Below are 22277 nucleotides of genomic sequence, written 5' to 3' on the forward strand. Positions count from 1 at the left end.
TGCTGCGGTGGCTCCTAGGAGGAAGGGAGTAGCAGCACAGTGAGGCCCAGTGATAGAGTGAGTGGCTAGAGAGACCCAGCCCGAAGGGGAGAGTACCCTCGACTGGCCCATGCTGGGGCCAGGACCAAGTGGGTCAAAAGGGCCGGGGGCCCACCGCGAGGGACGCCCAAGAGCCGGGGGCCTGGGGTCCCGACTGGCCTTGAGGTGGGCCAGGACAAGAGGCCAAAGGTTCCGGGGGAACCACACCCGAGAGGGGAAGATGGCTTCGGGGGGGTGAGGTAGCCCAGTTGACAGCGGAGTGGGCGCCTGTGTAGCGAAGATCATAGTGGGGTCTTGCATGGAAGATTCTGGGGCCCAGTGTGGGGCCGGTGAGGTAGAACACCATGATGCCATCAGCGAAGCTTGGGCTGCGGTATTAGGGGAGGTCGGAGCCACAGAGCGCCCCTTGGCATCGGGGCAGTACGAAGGGCAGCCTCCTGCTTAATTAACAACTTAATTGAACTAATTATCGTCAAAGGCGTGGCAGGCGAGATAAGTGGGCAGTTGCTCAGAGACAGGGGGCAGGCCGGGGAGATCAGCCCGAGGAGGCCCTCTGTCACAGCACCTCAGAACGTTCTTTGTGTCTAATCTGACTTCCCCAGTCCCCTCAAACCTTTTAGTTTTGTCTTTACTCTGTATCTGTTCTACTTCCTAAAGATCTTTCTCTCTTTATTCTAGACAAGAGAAAACTTCATACTGCTGCAGTTGGGCGTATTTTCCGTCTGCGCCCCTTCCATTTCCTGGTGGCTACAGGTGGGGGATATGCCGGATACAGAAAATATGAGAATTATAAGGTGGAGCAGCTGGAGAAAATGGGTCTAGAGGTGCCGGCCAAACTCGCAAGAGAATGGGAGGTAGGATACTTTCAGCGAGTTTGTACTGCACACTATGTTTTGCTCCTTTCTGCTTTCCATTTAACAAAGGGAAAAATCTGTTGTTTTACTATCAGTGGCTTTTCTGGCAGATAGATGGCATAAAGCTGCTTTTCTTATCTTCTACTTCTGCTTTTGCAGCCAATGTAATGGCATGCTAGGAACTGCAGCTGTCTCTTGTCTCTTAGTACAGCTCTAACCGTCCTACTGCTTCCTATAGCAGAAGCAGCTTGGACAGTTTGTCCGTTTGTCTACTTCAGCTTGTATCTTACAGCTACAACAAAGAGCGGACTGGTAGGCAAAGCATAATGCACAGGTTGGCAGAGATTTTGGGAAAACTGCAGTCCTTGTGCCTAGTAGAAGAAATCTGTTCATATCTCAGCCTTCCAGTAATCTTTCATTCCAACTGAATTGGTAGCATCTCTTAATTTTTAATTTACTTAAAAATATGTTGACAGTCCTATATTGGCATGAAGTCTAGATACTCAAAACAGACCTTAGGCTATTTATAATTAAAGCAGGTGGTCTGTAAGTGATATTAACATCCTTCTGCATAACAGATATGAGCACTTAAAAAGAGTTAGCACTGAATGTGTGCAAGGGCTGGCAACCCACAGAGCTGGGGGGCTTCAGTGGTGGTGTTTGGCCACAGGCTGCTCCTGAGCACTGGGGAGAAGCAGAAGCAGCAGCTAGATCCTAGTGCAGGCTTGCCTCAGACCCAAGCTGGTTAATTTTGGCTTACTGCCAGAAAACATTGCTGACTGCTGCTCTAGGCCAGTAACAGCTCTGGCTAGAGCATGTGTAGAAGCTTGCTTCAGCCCCTAGATGGAGGAAGTGGAGTCAGGAGTTGCTAGTTCCAAGTATCCCTTTTGCTGTTGACTCATAATATGACTTTGACCATGTCACTTAGTTTATCTCTGCCTTTATTTTTCCCCCTGTAAAATGTGCCTTATTATCATTTTCCTCACAAGGGAGTTCAGACTGAGTGAATGTATGTGGGAAAGTTTGAGATTCTAGGATAGTCAGGCCCACGCAGATGTGTTTGCAGTGCAGAATTTGCATAGATGCAGTTCTTACCCAAGTGCATGTGGGCACATGCTGAGAACTGTTTCCTGCAGGGCAATGCCTTAATCCCTAATGAGTCTAGATTATAGCCTCAAGTAAAGCTCGTTCCTTTCTTCCAGATGCCAGCAATTCTAGGTCTTCAGTGTTGTCACTCTGTGAAGAAGAATGCAAACTAGCTTCATGGTCATGCCATAGTAATCAAAGTGACTTAATCGGAGCCATACATTGAGAGAAATTACAGAAACTTTTATAGCTGTCGTATCTTCTACGGTTACATGGTAGACAGTTTACAATACTGTATTTTCCTGTTCATAAAATGCATTTTTCCCTGCCAAAAAGGAGGTCTAAAAGTGAAGAGTTTTTATATGTGAAACTTGTGGAATGAAGAATTATTGAATTTCAATATGGTAGATTGAAGACAACACCATAATCTTGTCCTGGTGGTCAATCCCCAGGGGTCCTATAAAGTCTGGAGATGCCAGTGAGAATTGGTAGGTCCAGGTGAGAACCCAGCAAGTAGAGGCATATGTGACAGTAGTCATTTCTACACACAGCCCTGATGGGGCCTGGGGCCTATTCTATTACTGTGCTGCCTTGAGGGGCTGCTGGGAAAAAATTTGGGGAAGGAGGCTGTAGTTGCCCACTTTCCATTCTGCCATTTGCCCCTGTGTGTGTCTTGGGCCAGCCTCCAGGGCCTTGCCATCCCTAGTGGTCGAGCTGTGAGAAACCCTATTTCTCCTTGCCTTGTGGTCTGAGTAGGGTCAACTCTGTGAGGGGGACTTTCTCACTAACTCTGTCCTCATGCTCTCTACCTCCCTGCGGCCCTCCCAGTCCTCTTCATCAGTTGCCTTGAAGGCATATGTGAGAGATACCCCTCATCCCACAATCACACCAGATGTGGAATTTTTCATCAATTTTGTCCTTTTTTGGGAGGGTGCCTCTTATACACTGATAAAGACAGTACTTATTTTGGTTTGTTTTGCTGCTAAACACACAATGAGGTGACTTCATGCTACTTTGCCACCAGCCCCTTTCTGTGAGTGAACAAATATGACATATCTGAAAGTTGGGGCCTGACAGGGTAGGCCAGTGCAGAGAATGTTCCTTTACCCTTCCTGAGCACTGTCTGTCTGGGGGGAGCTTTGGCCAGCCATATGTTTACTAGGAACTCTAGACTGGAATCTCTAAACTCGTTTTCATTTGTGATCTAAATCGGATTTGATGCCAGAGGCCAGATGTGAACAGCTTGGGCTGTAACAGTTTCTGAGGAATTTATCTGTTCACTCTGCCTTCCTTTCCCAACCTAACGCAGTTCATTTTGAGCAGGATCAGAAAAGACCTTATGGCATGATGCAAAGGGGACATATACAGTTCTGCTGAGTGTTCACTCTTTGTCAAGGCATTTTCCACCATCATAATGATAAGAAAGCAACTTCTTTTCACTGTTGAGAAACACAATGGAAATGTGAAACAGGGCTGTTTCCTTTGGTTTTCTTCACACATTAGTTTTCTTCTTTTGGACTAATACACAGGCTTGTTTTCACTGGTTTGCTGCTCGGTTCTGAGCTGCTAGTACAGGTTTAGCCTTAGTGGAACCAAGCACTTAAGGATTTGTTTGTTCAGTGGAGAATTGCATGAAGAATTTCAAACAGATAAGGCTCCAAGTGGGACAGGCAAATACCAATGTGCCATGCTGGCAGGTTCCTCTGCCCCCCTTCTTGTATATACTATGTTGGTTTAGGCTCCACTGAATGTGTCCTTTGGAAGAAACCCTGCCAGTTAGGAGGGAAAAAATATGGGGGGTGGGAGAGGAAGGGAAACTATTTTCAAGCTTCCCCAGGGGTGTTACAAAGGTGGATTCAACCAAAAATATATCTGTACTGTTTCTTTCCCTGGAAACAAGTGCCTGTTTTTGCTGACTTGTCTGCATTATTCCTTCTGTGCATTTTTGAAATTGTGGGAAGCAAACTTGGGATAGGAGAGAAGGGGACTATCTCCATGTTTATGATTGTGGATTGGCAGAAATGGAGTGCAGTTATGTGGGGTAGATGGGTCTGAAAGACTGTAAAGTGGCTGTGGGGAAAGCATCAGCAGCTGCACACGCATTTGAATAGTATTAGCCTGAACCTGTGACTGCGACTTCCTGATTCCACAGCTCCTGAACTTTGTGTACAAATGAGATAACCTAGGTCAGAGTGTGCTTGACCTGCTAGTTCCACATGGAAGGTAGATTCTTCTGCTTCTGCAGAAAAGGCAGTAGCAGAAGTAATATGCAAGCAGAGTCCTCTCCCCACTTCAGATTACCTTATTGTGGTGTCTGGAGCATCTGAGGTGACTTTTATACACCATTCTGATAGAGAAGCAGCAGTTCTGGACCATCTGCCAATGAGCTAAAGAATAAAAGCAAATATTTCTGCATGCATATGGTCTCCATCACTATAATGTCCAAGTCCTTCCCAGTGTGTAAAAGTAGGTGCTGGCTATATTATGTTGTAAAAGCTAATGAAAGCAGCTCCAAACAGGGATGCTGTCAAGAGTAAAAATTCTTAATATTGGCACAAAAACAAGATGATCTTTATCTTAAATACAATAGCACACAATTAAAACAACAGCCAGGACTGACAGTTATTTAAACCTATCAGAAATCCCCCAATTTAGTATAAGATAATTACTTTAACATTATTTGCATTGTTTTTCAATATGTAGTTTCTATATGTACTAAGGCGTACAGTTGGTGTCTTGGTATTGTTTTGCTCTGGATAGTATGAATCAATTGACCTGGGTCAGAAATACAGTCCTGAAAATGTCATCATTTGCTAAAATGTGAACTTTGATTTCTATATGTGGTTGTTGTATTTCCACTGAAATGAAGTGTTCTGAGTGATAAGTGGAAAGATACTTCTTTTTTGTGCTAGTCTTTGAGAGTGTACCTCCTCTGAGAGCTTATTTTTAATTCTATTTGCAAAGTTTCTATTAATCATTCACAATTAGGAATAATCTAAAAAAGCAGCCAGCAATTGTATATCAGCAATTAGTTCTTTGTGAATTCTTTTAGGTTGTATCAGTGTATCCAGGTACTGAATTGATTTATCTGAAGCAACACATACATGTGTAACCAGAATCTGTAGAAGTTTCCTCCATTTAATATGCCTCCCTTAGGTACGTCTTCAAAGCTGCCATAAAAGATGCATGATTAAGGTTTCCTACAATACACTAAACAAGGGCTTGAATGTTTAATATAATTTTCAAAGGGTTTGATTAATTTCTTCTAATGATTCCCTCACCAAAGCACTAAATCAATCCTGTGGGGAAGAGCTGTACTCTACAGGTAATGTTTTAAAGTTCAAGTTATACAGATCTCAGTTGCATGTCATGGTTGATACTGCACACGTAGTTAGTCATTTTTACTTTCTGCCTCTCATACCCTGCATAATGCTGGTTGGTGAGGATGTCCCTGCAGGAATGTGTTTATATTATTTTGACTGACTATTTTGAAAAATCAAAAAAATATTCCTATTTGTATTTGTTTGGAAACACTTTATAAGAAAGAATCTTTACTGGTTTGTGTCTGCCATCCCTTATGTTTCTCATGAATTTCCCCTATTTATCAAAAGGACCAGGAACCACTGGCTCTTCAGTGTGGGCTTTTTTTCCTTTAATTTTCCTAGAGACAGTATGTGGCTAATAGCTTGATCTGATTAACACATTAGTGTATGTCTTGTTGTGAGTACTGGTGGAATTAGCTTCCATTTAATTAGATGAGGCAAAGCAGACAGCTGTGAACTGAACAGGTAAAATATTTATCAGATGGGTGGAAGGAGGGATTTGAGGCAATAAGCACCAGTCTGTCAGGGAATGTTTCTTGATGAGTGTTTCTGCACAGCATCCATGGTGCATGCTAAATGGAGGCAGTTGCATTCTCTGCTGACTACTGTGGCAGTGTTGATACACTGATAGTATAATTTACACAGAGAAAACCTTGGCCAAAGAGTGAGTTTGGATAAACAGTGTGACACAGTGACCAGAGTTTAACTAGAGAGGGAGGAATTCTTTGCTGCCATCCTGCCTGTATATCTTGGGTTTGTTGTTACTTCGGATGTGATATGCAATGTTGCATTTGTGTGTAACAGTAAGAGTGAACCTTTCAGTGGTGGTGTTGGTCTGTAGTGACCCCTAGAAGTGTGTATGGACAATAGCTTGATGTTCTAGCTTACTGTATGCAGGCACCTCATCTGCTTGGCTTCAGAAGTGCAGGGTACCCAGAGTTTCTTCAGGTCAATGAGCAGTGATGGTTAGCAGCAGAAAGATCGTTCTGGAATGCTGTCGGGGCTGTCCAATTTAGGAGCTTGGGACTGCACCAGCAGGGGTACCTGCAAGCTCCCCCATTCCCCAAGGTTTCTCCCCCATTAGACTGCTGCACCATGAGTGGGCGCCCCTTCTTCCTTGGCTGCTGGCCACACCAGAGGCTCCCCAGTACTGCAAGCTATGCTGTGCCTCACCCCATGGGGTGGGGGCAGGAAGTGAAAGCCAGAAAATGGAGGGGGAGTCTGGAAACCCTGACTGTAGCAGCTGGAGTAATAAGGGAAATAGCAGCTGGAAGGAGTCTGGGGGGGCTGTAGATTAACTCTCGCAGCCCCCAGGCCACCAGTTGGGACAGCCCTGCTCTGTGCCAGCAAGTTACAGCACCAGTCTGGTAATGGAACACATCATCTAGTGGGCACAGAGCTTTTGGTAGTAGCCTATTGCATAGTGGGTGATCCTGACTCTTAAGGCAGCCTGGGAAAGGGTCAACAGAAAATCTTCTACTGGAGATTTAGTACTCAGTCTGCTCTAATTCTCAGTCCAGTTGGCCTGTTTGTGTCTTGGACTTGCTCCTTTCTTGTGATGCCAGAATCCTGTGTGGGGAGCTGTTGTTATACAGAAGCAATCCCTGGCATATAGCAGAGCGGTAGATGTGTATTGTGGGGCAAATTGGGAGATTTCAACAGCAAAAGCAGAAGGAGGGGGGAGGAAAAGTGTTTTTTCCAGCAAATTTGTCCCCATATTTCAGCCAATCCAAGAATATTGTAAGTTTCAGTGTAATGTTCAAACAAATCAGAGAGAAAGTTTTATGTAATTAAGTCCCTTCCATGGTGTAAGAGTCTTTCTAGTTAAATGTGTCACTGGGATTGTGGACCAAAGTATCTGAATGTTCTGAAGGGTTCATACTAATACTGTATGTACTCAGCAGCTGGGAACGTTTACGTCCAGGTTCTGTTACATGTCAGTAATCCACAGCAGAAAATTTGACCTAGATCATCCTGGGTACATGTTCTTCCATCCTCAAGGTATGAAATGTATGCCCTGGTCTGCAAGGTTGTTCTGTAATGATTCCGGGTGGTGCTTTGTTAAGTGTAGTTTTTTAATGCGTCTCTTTGGGAAACTGTTCCCGATTTGGGAAACTGTTCTCACTGTTAGAAACTGCTTCAGGTGTTAGCCTAAAATGTATGTTCTCGCACGTTCTAATCTAACGGATGATTTGTGAGAGGCCTGGCTACTTTAGTATGAGTCTGCTGTTTTGTAAGTGCTGGGAAGTGCTTCCAAGTAATTTAGGGGAAGTGAGAAATGATGTTGCCATGGAGTCTTCCCTCTCCCTTCTCTCTCTCCTTTCGGTTTTTCCTGTCTTGTCTCCGCCTCTTAAAGAGGCACAGGAGAGTTCGGGCGTTGTGAGAAGGCAGTTGCTTTTGATGATTATTGGGGCTTCCTTAAGAGTTCTCACTCGGGAGCCTGAATGGCTGAAATATGAGCTGAACAGGAGGTCCCAGTGCTTTGTGCTTCTATCTTAACCAATGAGCCGGTCAGCACTGGCAATCAGACGGTGCCAACGGTCTGAGATCTCAGAAGCTGCTCTCCTGGGGCTCATCCTGTCAAGCTTCTAGAAGATTATTTTAGCCATCAGCAAACAGCAGCAGCTACAGGTGAAACCTTCCGCTGAGTGGGGAACAAATTGTTACTGTAGTTTAGCCAAGTGTAGTTTTTGTGCTGAGGTGTGGCTACTCTCTGTAACTTCACCCAGGTTTTAGACTGTTAGAAACATGATAAGCATGAGAAGGGATTGTGTTATGGACTGTTTGAGAGGGGAGGAGGATTTCAAGGTGGAAATGAGTTTAGAGAACTAGCTTCTGTGTCATCTGTGGGTGGTTTTCAAAAAATGAGCCTGCAATGGAGTTAACACTTTGAATCTGTACAGGGGCGGATGCACATGTAGCAGACAAAGAACAAAGATTGCTATTAGTCATCCTCCTGATTTGCATGCCTCTCCATATGTGAAGGCTTAGCTTTCTTTGTGAATCCCTCCAGGGTTCTGGGTCAGTAGGATTCAGTATTGTCCTACTGTGCTGGCTCTTGGTATTGTTTCAAGGACCTAGCACTATGCCAGTGAATTGCGATTGGAGTTGGGACTTCTTTTGGGTGGGGTTTGGCATCTATCTGGGTGTCCTGGCTGATGGGCATTGGCAGCCTAGTGTGGGGCTAAGATCTGGTGATGGTCCCATAGGATCATGTTCTCCACAGAAGTTGTCCAGCTGAAGAAACCTTGCTTAGGTCTCTTCTTTTACTCTTCCAACAGAGCAAACTCACAGCCTGCAGTCTTACTTAAATGTACTTGGTACATCCAAAGTCACTGGTAAAAAATAGAGCTATGAAGAATGTTGGGGGTCACAAATGACTGGTTTAGGGTGATGTCCTAGGGTTATAGGGAGGGGTGGACACTTCAGTACATATGACTACTGTTAGGCACAGATTAATTTTTCCCCCTTTTTGTGCGCCAACCTGTATGAATTTTTCAGGAACATTTTATGGGGGGTTGGAAATCCATTGTTTTGTTTACCTGTCTTGGAAACTTGTAAAAATGGTTGGGAGGAGCCAAGTGACTGTCACATTTGAGCAGATAAAAGCAGGAAAACTGTGAAGGAACCAAAACAGGCTTACCTGGACACCAGTTCTGGCAGCTGCAGAGGCTAACTCCCAGGGAAGAATGCGGAGACTTTGGGATGCAGCAAGACCAAGTTGGACTCCAAGGAGCACCACTTATTAGTCACTGTTCTCTTGGCATTTCAGGATAGATGAGAAAGTTGAAAAGTCACAGCGTTAGAAATCTCCGCAAAATGTAAAGGTTGAGTTGTACCAGCATTAACAGAGTACGTAGTTCCTGTGTTACCAGTCACAAAAACTGTAGTCAGGCTCAGGAGTTGCACGTGGGCTTGTGCTATTTTTGTTGAGTTTCCAACTCTGGACTCTTAAGTACTTAAGAATTTTCCTTTTCAGAAGAAAAGTAAAATATCAACCACCAGTTCTCCAGTGTGCTTTTATTTTAGATGCCTTTTACTCCAGCAGAGACCTGGCTCTATAGATTTCTAGGGTGAAAGATACTTGTTCAGTGTTTGAAATGGAAGATGGGTTATAGAAGTGGAGAATTTAAAATACTACAAATGTTAAGAGTGCTACAAATTGTCTTGTGGCTTTACAGGAGTAGAGAGATCAATGATTAGTTAAGAAAAACTGCAATTTTTAGAGATGATAAATATTTCTTGGCCTTTCCAAAATGTTGATTTCTTTCACTGCATCTAAATGGTGACTTTAGTTTCCATTTAAAAAAAACCCAAAAACTAATTACAAAAACTTATTGAGGTAGGGGGAATTGTGGGAAGGCTTTTGGGGGAGAGGGAGCAGATGGAGAATTCTAGAAGCTATAGGTGGAAAAAGCGTCCCTGAATTGGGATACGTAACGCGTTTCTTAGCTGGTGCTGACAAATCTACAAAGAAGGTTAGGGGATTGCAGGCTTTCTGGGGAGGGAAACACACTCCCTTAACAATCATGTGACTCCCACAAAAGCCAGTCTGCATCCAGGTTCCCCCAATGCCTGAAAGGATTTTTGTTTTGCTCTTAAAGTAGCAGAGATCCTGATTGGCTGCTGAGGAGGGTATTGTTTCTGCTGCTGGACTACCCCACAGCAGAGCTGGAGGGGAAGAGAGATTTCTTTTTAAATATATACACACGTTCAAACGGAGAGAACTGGCAGTGGCCGGGGGAAAGGGATGAAGCTTTGATGATGAGCTGCCACATGCCACTAAGAGTACGTCTTTCTGGTGCAGGCAGGCAGTTTCCCTGTCAGAACTGTCCCCCCTCTCACTCCCCCCGACACTTCACTGCTTGGTATTTTCTCATGTGCTTCTTGGGTGGGATCAGTTCAACAGCAGCGCGGCTTGCAGACATCTATTTTAAGTTATGCCAGATATTTCTAAGTGGTAGTACTGGTGCCAAATGCAGGGAATAGGAAGGGAGGGCTTCTGGCCCTTGGGCTGGCAGATCCCAAGTCCAGCAATGCACACATGATTTGAAAATTGACATTTCTTAATTGTGGTCTCAGATTCCTACAAATCCCCTGGTTTAGTGTTTTGGAGTCTTGAGAGGAAGGGCTTGAAGCAGTAATGAGAAGACAAGTAATTAAATGAGGTCACTGGATTTGATGCTTATGTGAACTGACAGAGCAGAGTGGAGTTGCATAGCTGACAGATTAGCTGTTCATTATTAGATAATAATTCCCCTTTGGGGATTTATGCCTCAAGCAGTCCCTACTTCCTTTACTTGCTTACAAGGGATTCTGGGGCAGTTCAGGCAGGTGGGGTTGGTTGGGGGTGAAGCCCCAGTACTGGATAGGCAAGAAGGTCCAAACTCTCCTCGGGTCCTCCAGTACAGCTAGTGATACGTTGATGTGCCATGTGTGCTTGTACATCGGTTTTTAAGCAGGTTTTTGTCATAGGCCTTGGGCTTGTTTCTTGGTGGGCATAAAGGGTTGACTAGAACAGAATTTCTGAGAAACAAAAGACTTGTCACCTACATGGTTCATGTACGAGTGGAGAAAGAGATGCAAACTGCATTGATATCCATCTCTCCCTGAAGTTTACCAAGCAGAGAGTCTCTTTGTATCATGGGGTGCCTGTAAATGTGCAGGAATGCTGCTCTGATGCGCTGTAATTACAGTGCCTTAGACCAGACTCGATTAATTGAATCTGCTGGAGTGTGCTAATTAGCATGCACCAGCAGCCTCCACATCTCCTGCATTCAGTGTCCCCATGCTTCAAAATGGGCAGTTTAACTAAAACTTGTTGAACAAGCTTTAGTTAAAGCGCCTCACTGCCATTTTGAAGCACAGGATGCTGAATACACAAAACGCTGCTGGCACTTTAATTAGAGAGGCTCTCAGAGGTGCTGTACTTAAAGTGCCCCCCTCCCCCCAATCCCTGGAGCACGTATAAAGACACTTTAGGATTCTTGCCCTAGAGGGTAGTAGCCACCATCACAAGTTCCTTTCCCACCTTCAGCGGTGCCACCATTAAACAGTGGTGTGTTCCAGTACTTGTTCAGTCCTGGGGTGCAAGTTGGTTGTTTCATTCTCCTCATGCTTCTTGAGCACCGTGTGGAAATAAAAACCCAGTCCCGCAGTCTAGGATGTACACGTGCTTGGGGTGGGGAACATCAGTTGGGAGGCTTCCATTAGAACAGCTAGTATTTGAAAGGAGCATTTCCTCTCCTGGCTCTGGGGGGAATAGTTCTGTTTATTGGGAATGCATGTTACTTATTCTGTATTTTTCCTACATGTCCATGAGGTCCCCATGACCTATAGAATGAGGCTAAATCAACAGCAAAGAGAAAAGCAGTGCACACATCCTTGCGTGTGGGAGCCCCTGCATGTTGGGAATGTGAGCAGGAGGAAAAGAAATGTAAGGGTCAGCCTTGCCCTTCTCCAGCCTCTGCATCAATGCTGTGAATAGTTCCTTTCCCTTTTCACAGCTTCTGGAGTTTGCCTGGATGCCCTGCATTTGTTGGGATCTTGATAATGGCTTTCCCCTTGTCCTGACAAAACGTTTTTTAAAGGAACTCTGTCCACTTCAATTATGTTTCTGGCTCAACATTTGTACCTATTCTTGTAACTAGAAACTCCTCCTGTTCCCGTCAGTAGCAGATCAAGAGTAAATATCTGACTTACTTTTTCTGGTTATTTTAATCAAACTTCCTGTCTGCTGTTTCACTCTTCCTCTGTAGAGTCAGATTCTCCTTTTACATAGGCCTTTGATGCTGCAACAAAAAAGAAAGCATGTTAAAAACAGACAAGTGTGACTACAAAACCACAGAAGTAGCTGGGGGATTCAAGAGATGAAGCACGTGTTGAAGCACGTGTTGTGCCTGAACCATGTTTCACTGTTTTTAAGTGACTGCATTTCATGTTACTAGCATTCCCTTAATACGCAGTAGCTACATCAGCCTCATCTGTGGCTCTTGTATTTAACATAAGAGATCTTCCTGAAAAGCTATGGTTTGATGAATTTCCTTCCTTCTCTCTCATGTTTAGGGCACTAGAGGTGTTTCTAAAGAAACATCTGGAACAGGGCAGGGAAGGCAGCCATCAAAATGTGCCTCTCTGTAACAGGGGTTCTTGAAGGGACAGCCTGAACTGGGATGCTGTTAGCACATGAGAATGCAACTCAACGTCTTCCTGCCTGCCCTGCCACTCCTCTTTTCTTCCTTGCCCACCCATACAATGTGTAACCTCTCCAACCCTGGATTAGTGCAAAAAGCCCTCACTGAAGAGCCGCATCACTTCTGGCACTGGTGTGTGAGGTGTGCTTTGCAAAGGGAAAACTGGTTTCTCCCTTGGTTTGGGCAGAAATCATTAGTGATTAACTATTCTGCTTAAATATTGAACTCCTATACCAGGGTGGGCAAAATGCGGCCCGGGGGCCGGATGCAGCCTGCCAGGACATTCTATCCGGCCCATGGGGCCCCTAAAAAATTTAGAAAATTAATATTTATCTGCCCTGAGCTGCCTGTCTTGCGGCCCTCAATGGCTTGCCAAAACTCAGTAAGCGGCCTTCTGCCCAAAATAATTGCCTGCCCCTGCCCTATACTGTGGCTGACACTGAAGTCAGGTGTCACTCATTACTGATCCCTGGGCTGGCCTCTTGTTATTGGTTTCCTCCCATTAACAATACAGAACATCCAGCAGGAGATGCAGGAAGGTGCAATCTGTAGGGTGGGAGAAGAGAACTTCTCAAGCTGAATATTTCCAAGGCTGGGTTGGGTCAAATAGGCACAGTCCTGTAGGCAAGCTTCCAGCCCCATGCTGACTTGACCTTTGAGCTCTTTGGGATGTGAACACTATCGTTGCAATGCTGCAAGCCACATAAAGCATCTGTTGAACACTGGTAGCACCTACTTCTCAAGCTGGCCTTGGGTTTGTTCCATTGTAGAAGTGTACTGGTAGAAAAGCATTTTTTTCCCCTCTCCCTTGGTGGGCTGCGTGGGATGGCAAGGGGGTCCAGGAAACAGGTCAGTCTCTGGCTGGGCTGTATGAGATGGAAGAGATGTTCCCTCTCCTGCTCCTTGCTTAGGAGCTTTTTGGCAGCACGAATGCTGCATATACATCAGATCACTCAGCAGTCCAGAACGGATCTAGCTGCAGTTACTGCAGTGCAGAATTGAAGGTATGAATTATCTCCCTCCTCCTCTTCTCCGCCCCCACCTCCCAGCCTCGCATTCAGACTGGCTCTCAGGATAGCTGTGTAAGGCCAGCTGGCTGCAGTGCTGACAATAGTGCTTTGGTGCCCGGCAGCCTTGGACTGCAGGGGGCTCATCTGGGAGCTGAGCTTCAATGGCAGTCCTGGCTAGCGAGGAGTGGGGACCGTTTGCAGGCAGAGGTTGTTTTTTGTCTCATGCACAGCTGCCTGTACAGGAGGATGATAAAGTGTGACACAATGCCTGTTTGTTTGCAATAGCCAGGACCCTCGTAGCCCGAATTGCAAGTAGGAAAGAGACAGAGGGGGAATCCGGAGACAAACCAGCGGGGGAATTGGGAGCCGTGACGTCGTGTCTTCCCTCCTGTGCTGCTGCAAGCAAGGGAAGGGGAAGTAGAGGAAAAGGAGAAACTGACTGAGACTTGCAACTGACCTTCATCCTGACAATGTGTCAGTCAAACACCCTGCAGGGACCAGATCTGCACGCAGGGAAATGGTGAGATGCTATAAAGCTTTATCTAACCCTCGTCCCTCTTGCTACAACCTCCGCAAAGTTAGAATTCATGTCCGGAGGCTACGTTCAGGGAACGGTGGCAGCAGCAGCTGTGCTGCGGAGCAGCACCCACATCTGGAGAGTCCAGGCCTGGCCAGCTCTGCTGGGGTCCCATCAAATAGGAGAGCCCGTTTCAGGTACTGTTCGGTGTTTTCCGCTTTGCGGGAACAGCAACCGAAGGGAGAAATGAGGGAGGGAGGGGAGACGGACAGAAGGAGTGACAGCCATCTGCAAAGCTTTTGTTTGGCCTAATTACTATAAAGCTCCTTATGAACTGAGTTGGCAGGGGAGGGAATGCTGTTTCAAAGCAAGGGAAACGGATGAGGATTTCTTTCCCTCTGGTCACCTTCTGATCATCAGGAGAGCAGAAAATGTAGTGAGGGGCTTCTCTGAGGCAAGGCCAAGACAGTGAGAAGCCAGGGGGTTTCGAGCAAGCTGCCAGGATGCAGCTCTGCAGGGATTGGTCCATGGCTGTCTGCAGTGAAGGGGGGGGAGAAGGCAATGGGAGGGGAAAGTAGTACCTTGTCCTCGGAGCTCTTGGTGAGGCCAGCTGCCTTGCAAGGATCTCAGGCCCTGGGAGGTGAGGATCAGTGGGAGGAGGACCCACAGGTTAACTGTCCCTTCCTATTCCTGTGCTCTAGGCAGGTCTCATCTCATGTAGATGAGGCCTGCTCTGTTTCTGCTGAGAAAACACTTCATCTTGGGTTTTTCTTTCACTCTGCTGCCCAGAATCTTCCTTTGTTTTGGAAGAAGTAGTGTTACTTACTGAGGAAATCACTACCCAGAGGCACAACAGGCATCTCACAGTGGTGGCCATACCACTTGCACAGGTTCTGCTTTAATCTTGCCCCGTATCTTTAGAACAGCAAGTTGACAAGACTGTATTTCCCTTTCTAATCTCCCAGCTCCTTTCTCTCTGGGAGAGAGAGGCAGAGCGTGTTACAGCTAACTCAAACAGTTATATCGATTGATCGATCGATCGATAGATTATATAACTGCTTGAGTTGGCTGTAACATGCCCTGCCTCTCTCTCACACCCTAGTAGTTGCCCAGCAGACCTGAGTGCATGTCCAGAGGACTTCAGTCTGCTGATGTGTCCTGAGAAGCGTTGAGAACAAAAATGGCTAGGCATTGCCCCCCAGGGGACTCTTCTGGGGAAAAAGAGGGGAAGAAAATGGTTTGCCCGAAGAAGACCCAAGCAAGGTCTTCTAATGGGATGTGGAGCTTCCTGCTGAGTCATTCTGGCCCATAAGACACAGGCTACTGGTGGCTGTTTATACAAAATGAGTTTGTAATGTAGGTGTCTGGCCTAAGGCCAAAAAATAACTCTCCCAGTTGTTTATGAAACCAAAGGCTGATTGGGCTGTGCAGCCTGAATTATCACACTACCCAAAAAGTGTATGTGTTTCATCCTTGTATCATCTTTCTAGGACTGAGGTGCCCTAGAATGATGTAAGACCTGAGAGGTGCCTTTTGCCTTTGGCACTTTGGGCACAATGTGCATGAACTCACAAATGTCACTTGTTTGGCTCTGCAGAGCTAAGAACCAGGCCACATGGGGCCAGATATTTCCTGAAGTCAGTTAGTGTCCAGCAGGCTGATTCCAGGCATATTACAGTTTGACCCTCCTGCTTTTTGTGGCCCAGCATAGGACTTGGGCACAATATAGTCAGGGTTCCTCCAGCTGGTGAGCTGTCTCATGCTGGTAGCTTCTGATGTTGCCCCCTATTTGGAGGGACTACCAGAAAAGAAGAATGGTAGCAAGCATGAGTTCCTCCCATTGCTGCTGCTGCAAAGGGAAAGGAGAGATGTATGTTTAAATTTCCCTTTCTCCCAGGGGTTGTAGCTCCTTCCCGACAAGCAGTGTGAGCCCAGGATCTTCTCCAGCAGTTGCAAGAGGGAACAGCACTGTAGGTGGAACTTAGAGCCAGATTCCAATCATCTTACCCCTAACTGAAGCCCCACATCTGGGACATCACTGCCCCTGGGCTTGTGGGGTTCTTGCACTGCAACTTGTGTTCTTTTCTTGACTTGGGCCTAACCCTCCTGCACAAAATAAGTTTTATTCCCAGGCTCCTGAGCCCTGGGTTCTCTGCTTGTAACCTTTCTACCTCTCCCAGCTTTGGAGAGGTTACATGCCTGTTTCCTGTCAGGTAGAGCTGCTTCATCTTCAGAAATCTGGGAAGGAGCTGGTTTCTTCCTTCTCTGGTGATTCCTAGCCTACCATTCATGTTACACTGCCAGTTGGCCTGGTTTTCACTTCTCTCAGACCTTCGTCAGTACAAAATGTGTTGTAATTCTCCAGGTCTTCGGACCATCAGGAGGGTATACTGATCCTGTGTTTTGGGTGTCTCATTCAGGGGTGAGCTGACCCTTTATTTGGGAAAGGAACAAGTTTGAAGCCAAATAAAGGAGCAGGGATGTGCAGAGGCAGTATGTAAATGTAACGGACTGGGATAACCACCCTGGCTATGAGGAACTGGTGGTTCTGGTGCTGAGCAGGCTGACCCCCGTGTGTGTCATCTTACAGGTTGCAATTCCCCCAGTTGGCCCTGAGGCGGAGGTTGGGCCAGCTCAGCTGTATGTCTAAGCCTGCTCTGAAACTCCGTTCTTGGCCTCTGACTATTCTCTATTACCTTCTGCCTTTCGGTGCTCTTAAACCCTTGACCAGAGTGGGATGGAGGCCTATGAGCAGGGTAAGTGTGATCAGGTCTTTACTGTGCTTGGTAACAATTGTGTGGGTGACTTCTCTTTCTTACAATGGAGGGGCATTGGCAGAAGAGGAATGAGCAGGATGATAGGCAGTGCTATTAAAGCAGCAAGCTGTGGTTCATGTTTCCCTCTCCCTCAAGCTTTTACTTTATCTGTTTGTTTGGAAGCATCAGGGATAGTGTTTCACGGACAGAGGATGAATTTTCAGTAGCATAGAATTTGCATATGGACATTTACTGAGTGGGGTCCCAAGTGGGAGAAAATTGATGGAAAATTCATTCAGACAGTTACACCCACAAATATTAGAGCTGGGGTAAGGCAGGTCAAGCCTTTTGCAGACATGTTCATGCGACCTCTCATCTGCTGTAATTTGTGCGTAAGAAGGGTTGTGGTTGCTTGTTCCTTAATTTTGTTCTTGGGTGCCTGAAGTCTTAACTGTTTAGATAACATGTGAATGCAAATGCTCCTAGCTAGAGTGGGAGAATGTAGGAAGCTTTAACCTATGGATGTTTCTCTGTATACAGATCATTACAATGTGCAAATAGCACTGAAGTCTTTTTACTGCAAACTTCAACAGCTGTGCCAGCTCTTAACATTTACAGCAGCTAATCAAACACCATGAACCTGAAAAGCCAGTCAGTTTTAAAAAGTGAAGTAGGCACCTTCAAGAATTGTGCATGACCCCAAGTTGTTTAGCCAGCTTGCCAGTGGTTTTACAATCGCACATTATTAAAAAAAATCAAAACAAAAAAACCCTCTCCCATGACTGGGAGAAACCCATGAGTTGGTTCCACAGGAAAACCAGGAAACTATCTTTCTGCAATGGCTTTCAAATGCACAGAGTAAACAAGCTAGAAAATATTTCTGTCTAACTCTTCACTTACTGTGATCTTGGGTGTTGCTTGTTTAGTTGGTTTAAGGTGTCTCAGTCTGAAGTAAGGTTAAGTTGGCAGTGTCTCATTTTAAAGTCACTGGTTTTTATTTCTAGGCATCAGCCATTAGTGGAGGTGGTGAAGGTAAAAGACCACCTCTTGGGAAGCATGAACTGCTGTTCATATTGACCGCTGCCTTCTGCAGATCCTAACTAGGATGGATACCCTTGCCACAGGGAGTAAATAGCTTCTCTTTGGCTTGGGAAAGAAAAGAGAAACCTTTTCTCTTGGAACTGGTACTAGCTAGGTTCACCATTAAGTAAATTTCTAGCAGACATTTGTAGATAAGTGTTCTCTTTGCAAAACATAGTTTAGGGGGCTCTCTCCTCTATGTGTGATTAAAATATGCTTTTGCAAATTGTTGAGTAATAACGGATACCACAAATCGCAGGCGAGTGATCCTTGGAATGGCCCAAATGGTAAGGCCTGGCATATACACAGTCTTGTAACCATGTTGGTTAGTGGTATTTTTTTAAAACCAAAATAGTTGCACTGGTGTAAGTTATGGCAAGTATAGAGGTGTCATATACTGGGATAGCTGTTCCTTTTCATGTAGGGAAAAGAGGATCAGTGGCCTTTATACCCGTGGGAGAATGGGAACCATGTAAGGAGGGACTGCACTGCTATAATTATACTGGCATGATGAGAAGAGAACAACTAGTGTGTAGGATTAGATGGGAGTGTGAGAAGTGCTGAGATGTAGGGGTGTATTCTGAAGTGGGGCTCCTTTTGGTTGTTCACAAAGACAAATGGGGTAGTCTGCTCAGCCTCATCTCATCAGTGCTGTACTGGAAAGCTGGAAATGTGCTGCTTGTCTGCAAGCCTCTTAAGAGCAGTTTCCACTAATTCATGCCTGAAGCAGCAGCCTGAGTGGGAAGAGGGCACCTGCACTGTGGCTGCCCTGCACCTCACTGAAAGGTGGCTTCTGTGCTGCAGTTGTAATTGGTCTGCACCTCTACCTTTTACCTAACTGCAAAAACATAAGCGTCAAAAAAGCCCTGTTAGAAAGGACTCCACTGTCCCTTCCCACATCTGGTGAAATGTCCAGATTTACCTGTTTTGCTTCCAGAGCAGGAGCTTATGTCGTCTCTCCTAGCATGTCATTGCGAGGGAGTGAAAGTGAGGTTCTGCTTCTGGCATACTGAAGACTTGAGGGCTAATACATGCTCGGTACAACCCCACTGAAGTCAGGGAAGCCCTAGCAGGGACACCTCTGTCCAGTCCACTTCATGGGGAAAGCTGAGGGAATGCCAGGGGCAGTAGAGAGAATAGAAGAGCAAAGCATAATCCCTCTCTCTTTCTCTAGGTTGCTCTGTACAAATCAGTACCAACACGACTGCTGTCACGAGCCTGGGGACGTCTGAACCAGGTCGAGCTGCCAACCTGGCTCCGGAAGCCTGTGTACAGCCTGTATATTTGGACGTTTGGTGTGAACATGAAGGAGGCAGCTGTCGAAGATCTTCATCACTACAGAAACCTCAGCGAGTTTTTTCGCAGGAAGCTAAAACCACAGGCCCGGCCAGTCTGCTGCTTGCACAGTGTGGTGAGGATGGGAGAGAGGTTGCAGTGTGTTTTAACCCAGAGAGGGAAGTTTACATTGGGTTGTAGCTTCCCTTCTAGTTTGTGTGTGGACAGGTGCTAAACATGAACTAGTTGCAGGCCAAATCCTGGGAAGGTGGGCTAGACTGGGCTGAATGGAGCTGTAGATCTGTCATTTGCTCCTACAGTTGCTGCTGTTCTTCTTAGTTACATATAGACTATCGGGGTGAGGAATAACAGTTGTTACTAGACTACTAGGTCAGTAGAGGGTATTTCTGCTGTGAGTTGTTCCATGTAGACTGGAGCATGCATTCTCATTTAAATAGAAACCTGTCTCTTTAGGGGATCATAATGATATCCACTTTGAATGCCAATATGAAATGTCCACTTTGGTCCTTCTGGATCTCAGTTATGGGGTGTCCTGCTTGCCTTTCCCATATAGAAGGGGTTGGGTCTATCCCTGTGTGGGGTGAAGGTTTAACCTGGGGGGAAGAAAAGTGCAAGCTACACACTGAAATGACCATTAAGGCTTGTTTTTCTTCCAACTACAATGGAGTGTGTTGAGAGATGCCTGGACTCCTAATGCTTTTCCTTTCACTGTTTCCTGTAGATCAGTCCCTCAGATGGAAAAATTCTCAACTTTGGACAAGTGAAGAACTGTGAGGTGGAGCAAGTAAAGGGTGTCACTTACTCACTGGAGTCCTTTCTGGGGCCACAGATCAGTCCAGAGGACCTACAGTTCAGCCAAAGTAAGCTTGCCTCGGTTGGTCTCTTAGTAGGTGTGTGCCCTTTCACAGCTTCCATTAACTGCAGGGAAATGATAAATCCTATTTGTACTAGGCTATACCCACATACTTTCAGCAGCAGCAAAAACAGCCCTGCTTCCTTTTGGCTTAGTGTGAGAAATAACATGGCTCCCTTTTGAGTCCACTTTCTCCTTAGTACCCCTTCACTCTTGCCAGACTGTGTTTTGTATTTGCTATGATTAACTGCTGTTCCCATAGTGCAGGGGTTGTCAACTGGGGGTATGTGTACCCCTGGGGGTACTTGGACCAGTCCTAGGGGGTATGTGTGGGGGGGAGGGGACGGAGCACTGGCACCTCCCAGGAGCAGGGTTTGGGTGGGGCAAGAGCAGTGACACCCCTCTGCAGGGCAAGAAAGCTCACACGCGACAGCCACTGCTACCACACACAAGCCTGGCGAGCTTCCTTGCCCCACAGAGGGACACCGCTGTCCTCGCCCTGCCCCAGCCCTGCTCCTGGGAGGTGCTTCGTCCCCACCTCCCTGCTCCATGTCTGGCCATGCGCTGCCCCCTTCCCCCCTTGCTCAGCATCCAGCCACTGGGGGTACTTAAGACTAAAAAAGGTTGAAAACCTCTGCCATAATACGTGATTATATTGGGGTAGCATCTGATGAAATGAGCTCTTGCTCATATAAGCTTATACAACTCTTGATTCAATTAGTCTATAAGATGCATCTCTACTCTGTCCTTTTATTGGGTTGATGGTGGCTGATTTCAGGTTTCTCACCTTAATGACAATTCTGAGCTTTTGGTGTCAGACTGAAACGTGCCTGTGTGTCCAGTTAAGAGCTGTTATACTAGATCAGATTTTGGCAGTAGCACCACAGCATAGAGACATCAGTCTCTCTTCTCTTAGGCCTAGAGCGGCTCATTTCAGGTCAGGGCTTCAGAGACTGTGAGGAACTTTGTGCTTTTGTTGCTTCTGCTAGAGCTGTTCTGTGGTCAAGTGCTTCTTTCTCCAAGGCCATCAGTCTGGTGGTAAGATGGTTGGATAAACTTACGAGTGAGCAGCATGCCATGAAAAGAAACCCTTTGGAAGCCACAGGATTTTTGCAGCACTTATGAAAATACAACCAAACTATGTTTTCATAACCCTGGAGTGTTCCCCCCTAATTTTTCTATCCCCAAATAGTTGAGGTGTCTTTTAGACAAGCCCCTTGTATTCTGTTAGCTCCAAGCTTCTGCTGCTTTTCTTCTGTCTCGGAAAGCTGAGGTTCTTTAAAACTATTTGAATTTTTCAAGGACTGAACTTCCAAAATGTTTAAATTATATAGAAAAGGAATCAAGTTGCTTAAAATGGTGGGACCCCTGCATTGAAGCACATCTGTTCAAGATTTCCTATTGCCACATCAATAAGTGTGGGGTACATTTAGTGCTCTGCAGTTACCATGGTCTTCTGAGTACTGTATGTTTCACAGTGCACGCTTCTCATATGCAGTAGATTCTTTCAGGGGATCCTTTTGTCCATTCTTTATAATTCCTTCCATTTTTCTGTTGTTCCCTTGTAGCCTCCTCTTGCAACTCATTCCAAAATCAGCTCGTCACAAAGGAGGGGAATGAACTCTATCACTGTGTGATCTACCTGGCCCCTGGTGATTATCACTGCTTCCACTCACCCACTGACTGGAGAGTATCACACCGACGCCACTTCCCAGGTAGGTTCTTACCTCTGGAGACAGGAACACAGAGCAAGTGCTTTGGAAAGTGCAGGCAGGGTCTGTTACTGAGAAAGGCACAGAACTATGTCTTTGTGATGTGCTTGCAGAACCAGGAGTGAGCTGCTTGTTGCACACATGAAAATCCTGAGCACCACCCTAATAAATTTCTGGGTTTTCAGAGTCTTGCCCATAGCTTATCATAACTAGTGAGATGAGTAACTCGATCTCCAAACAATCCCAGTTCTCTCAGTGTATGAAAACCTGACTTGTTTCCATTAAATTTCTTACAGTGAAGATTAAGAGCTTGAAAATGTTCTCTCATCACCTAAATGGGGAGAAGGAGCACTCTCCCTTTCCATATCCACAGAACAAGCAGCAATCTAAGGCATAGTCTCTAAGGCTGGCAAAGGGGAGTTTCCTGGAGGGAGATGTGATGATTATGGGTAACTCAGTCTTACGGAGCCTGTGAATATGTAACTAAATGAAGTCACTTGATTGGAGTCACAGCTGGGAGGTTTTGCCCACACCCGTACTTCCCACTTTACAAATAGA

General features: G+C 45.9%; 1 protein-coding gene and 1 long non-coding RNA gene across 6 annotated transcripts in view; one reads left to right on the plus strand and one right to left on the minus strand.

Annotated features, from left to right (window-relative positions):
- The window catches only part of PISD (phosphatidylserine decarboxylase), a 36310-nt gene that overhangs the window by 7205 nt on the left and 6828 nt on the right, over window positions 1–22277 (plus strand). The window contains exons 1-6 of one of the 5 annotated variants that reach the window (XM_006266976.4): window positions 804–893; window positions 13791–14025; window positions 16613–16778; window positions 19033–19269; window positions 19876–20014; window positions 21576–21722. In XM_006266976.4, coding sequence (XP_006267038.1) covers window positions 13976–14025; window positions 16613–16778; window positions 19033–19269; window positions 19876–20014; window positions 21576–21722 — 739 coding nt within the window. In that variant the 5' untranslated portion in view covers window positions 804–893; window positions 13791–13975. Of the gene's footprint in view, window positions 1–717; window positions 894–7811; window positions 7934–13790; window positions 14220–16612; window positions 16779–19032; window positions 19270–19875; window positions 20015–21575; window positions 21723–22277 lie in introns of those variants that run through there. The other 4 variants (XM_006266977.4, XM_059713263.1, XM_059713261.1 and 1 more) reach the window with 4 other exon arrangements.
- Window positions 864–9886, minus strand: LOC109284649 (uncharacterized). Its single transcript, XR_002092183.2, has 3 exons — window positions 8946–9886; window positions 4281–4366; window positions 864–2129 (listed from the first exon to the last, which is right to left on the minus strand). It is a non-coding gene; the product is annotated as an uncharacterized LOC109284649 (long non-coding RNA).

The sequence above is a fragment of the Alligator mississippiensis genome, chromosome 10 (genome assembly GCF_030867095.1).
Source record: "Alligator mississippiensis isolate rAllMis1 chromosome 10, rAllMis1, whole genome shotgun sequence".
NCBI classification, from domain to species: Eukaryota; Metazoa; Chordata; order Crocodylia; family Alligatoridae; genus Alligator; species Alligator mississippiensis.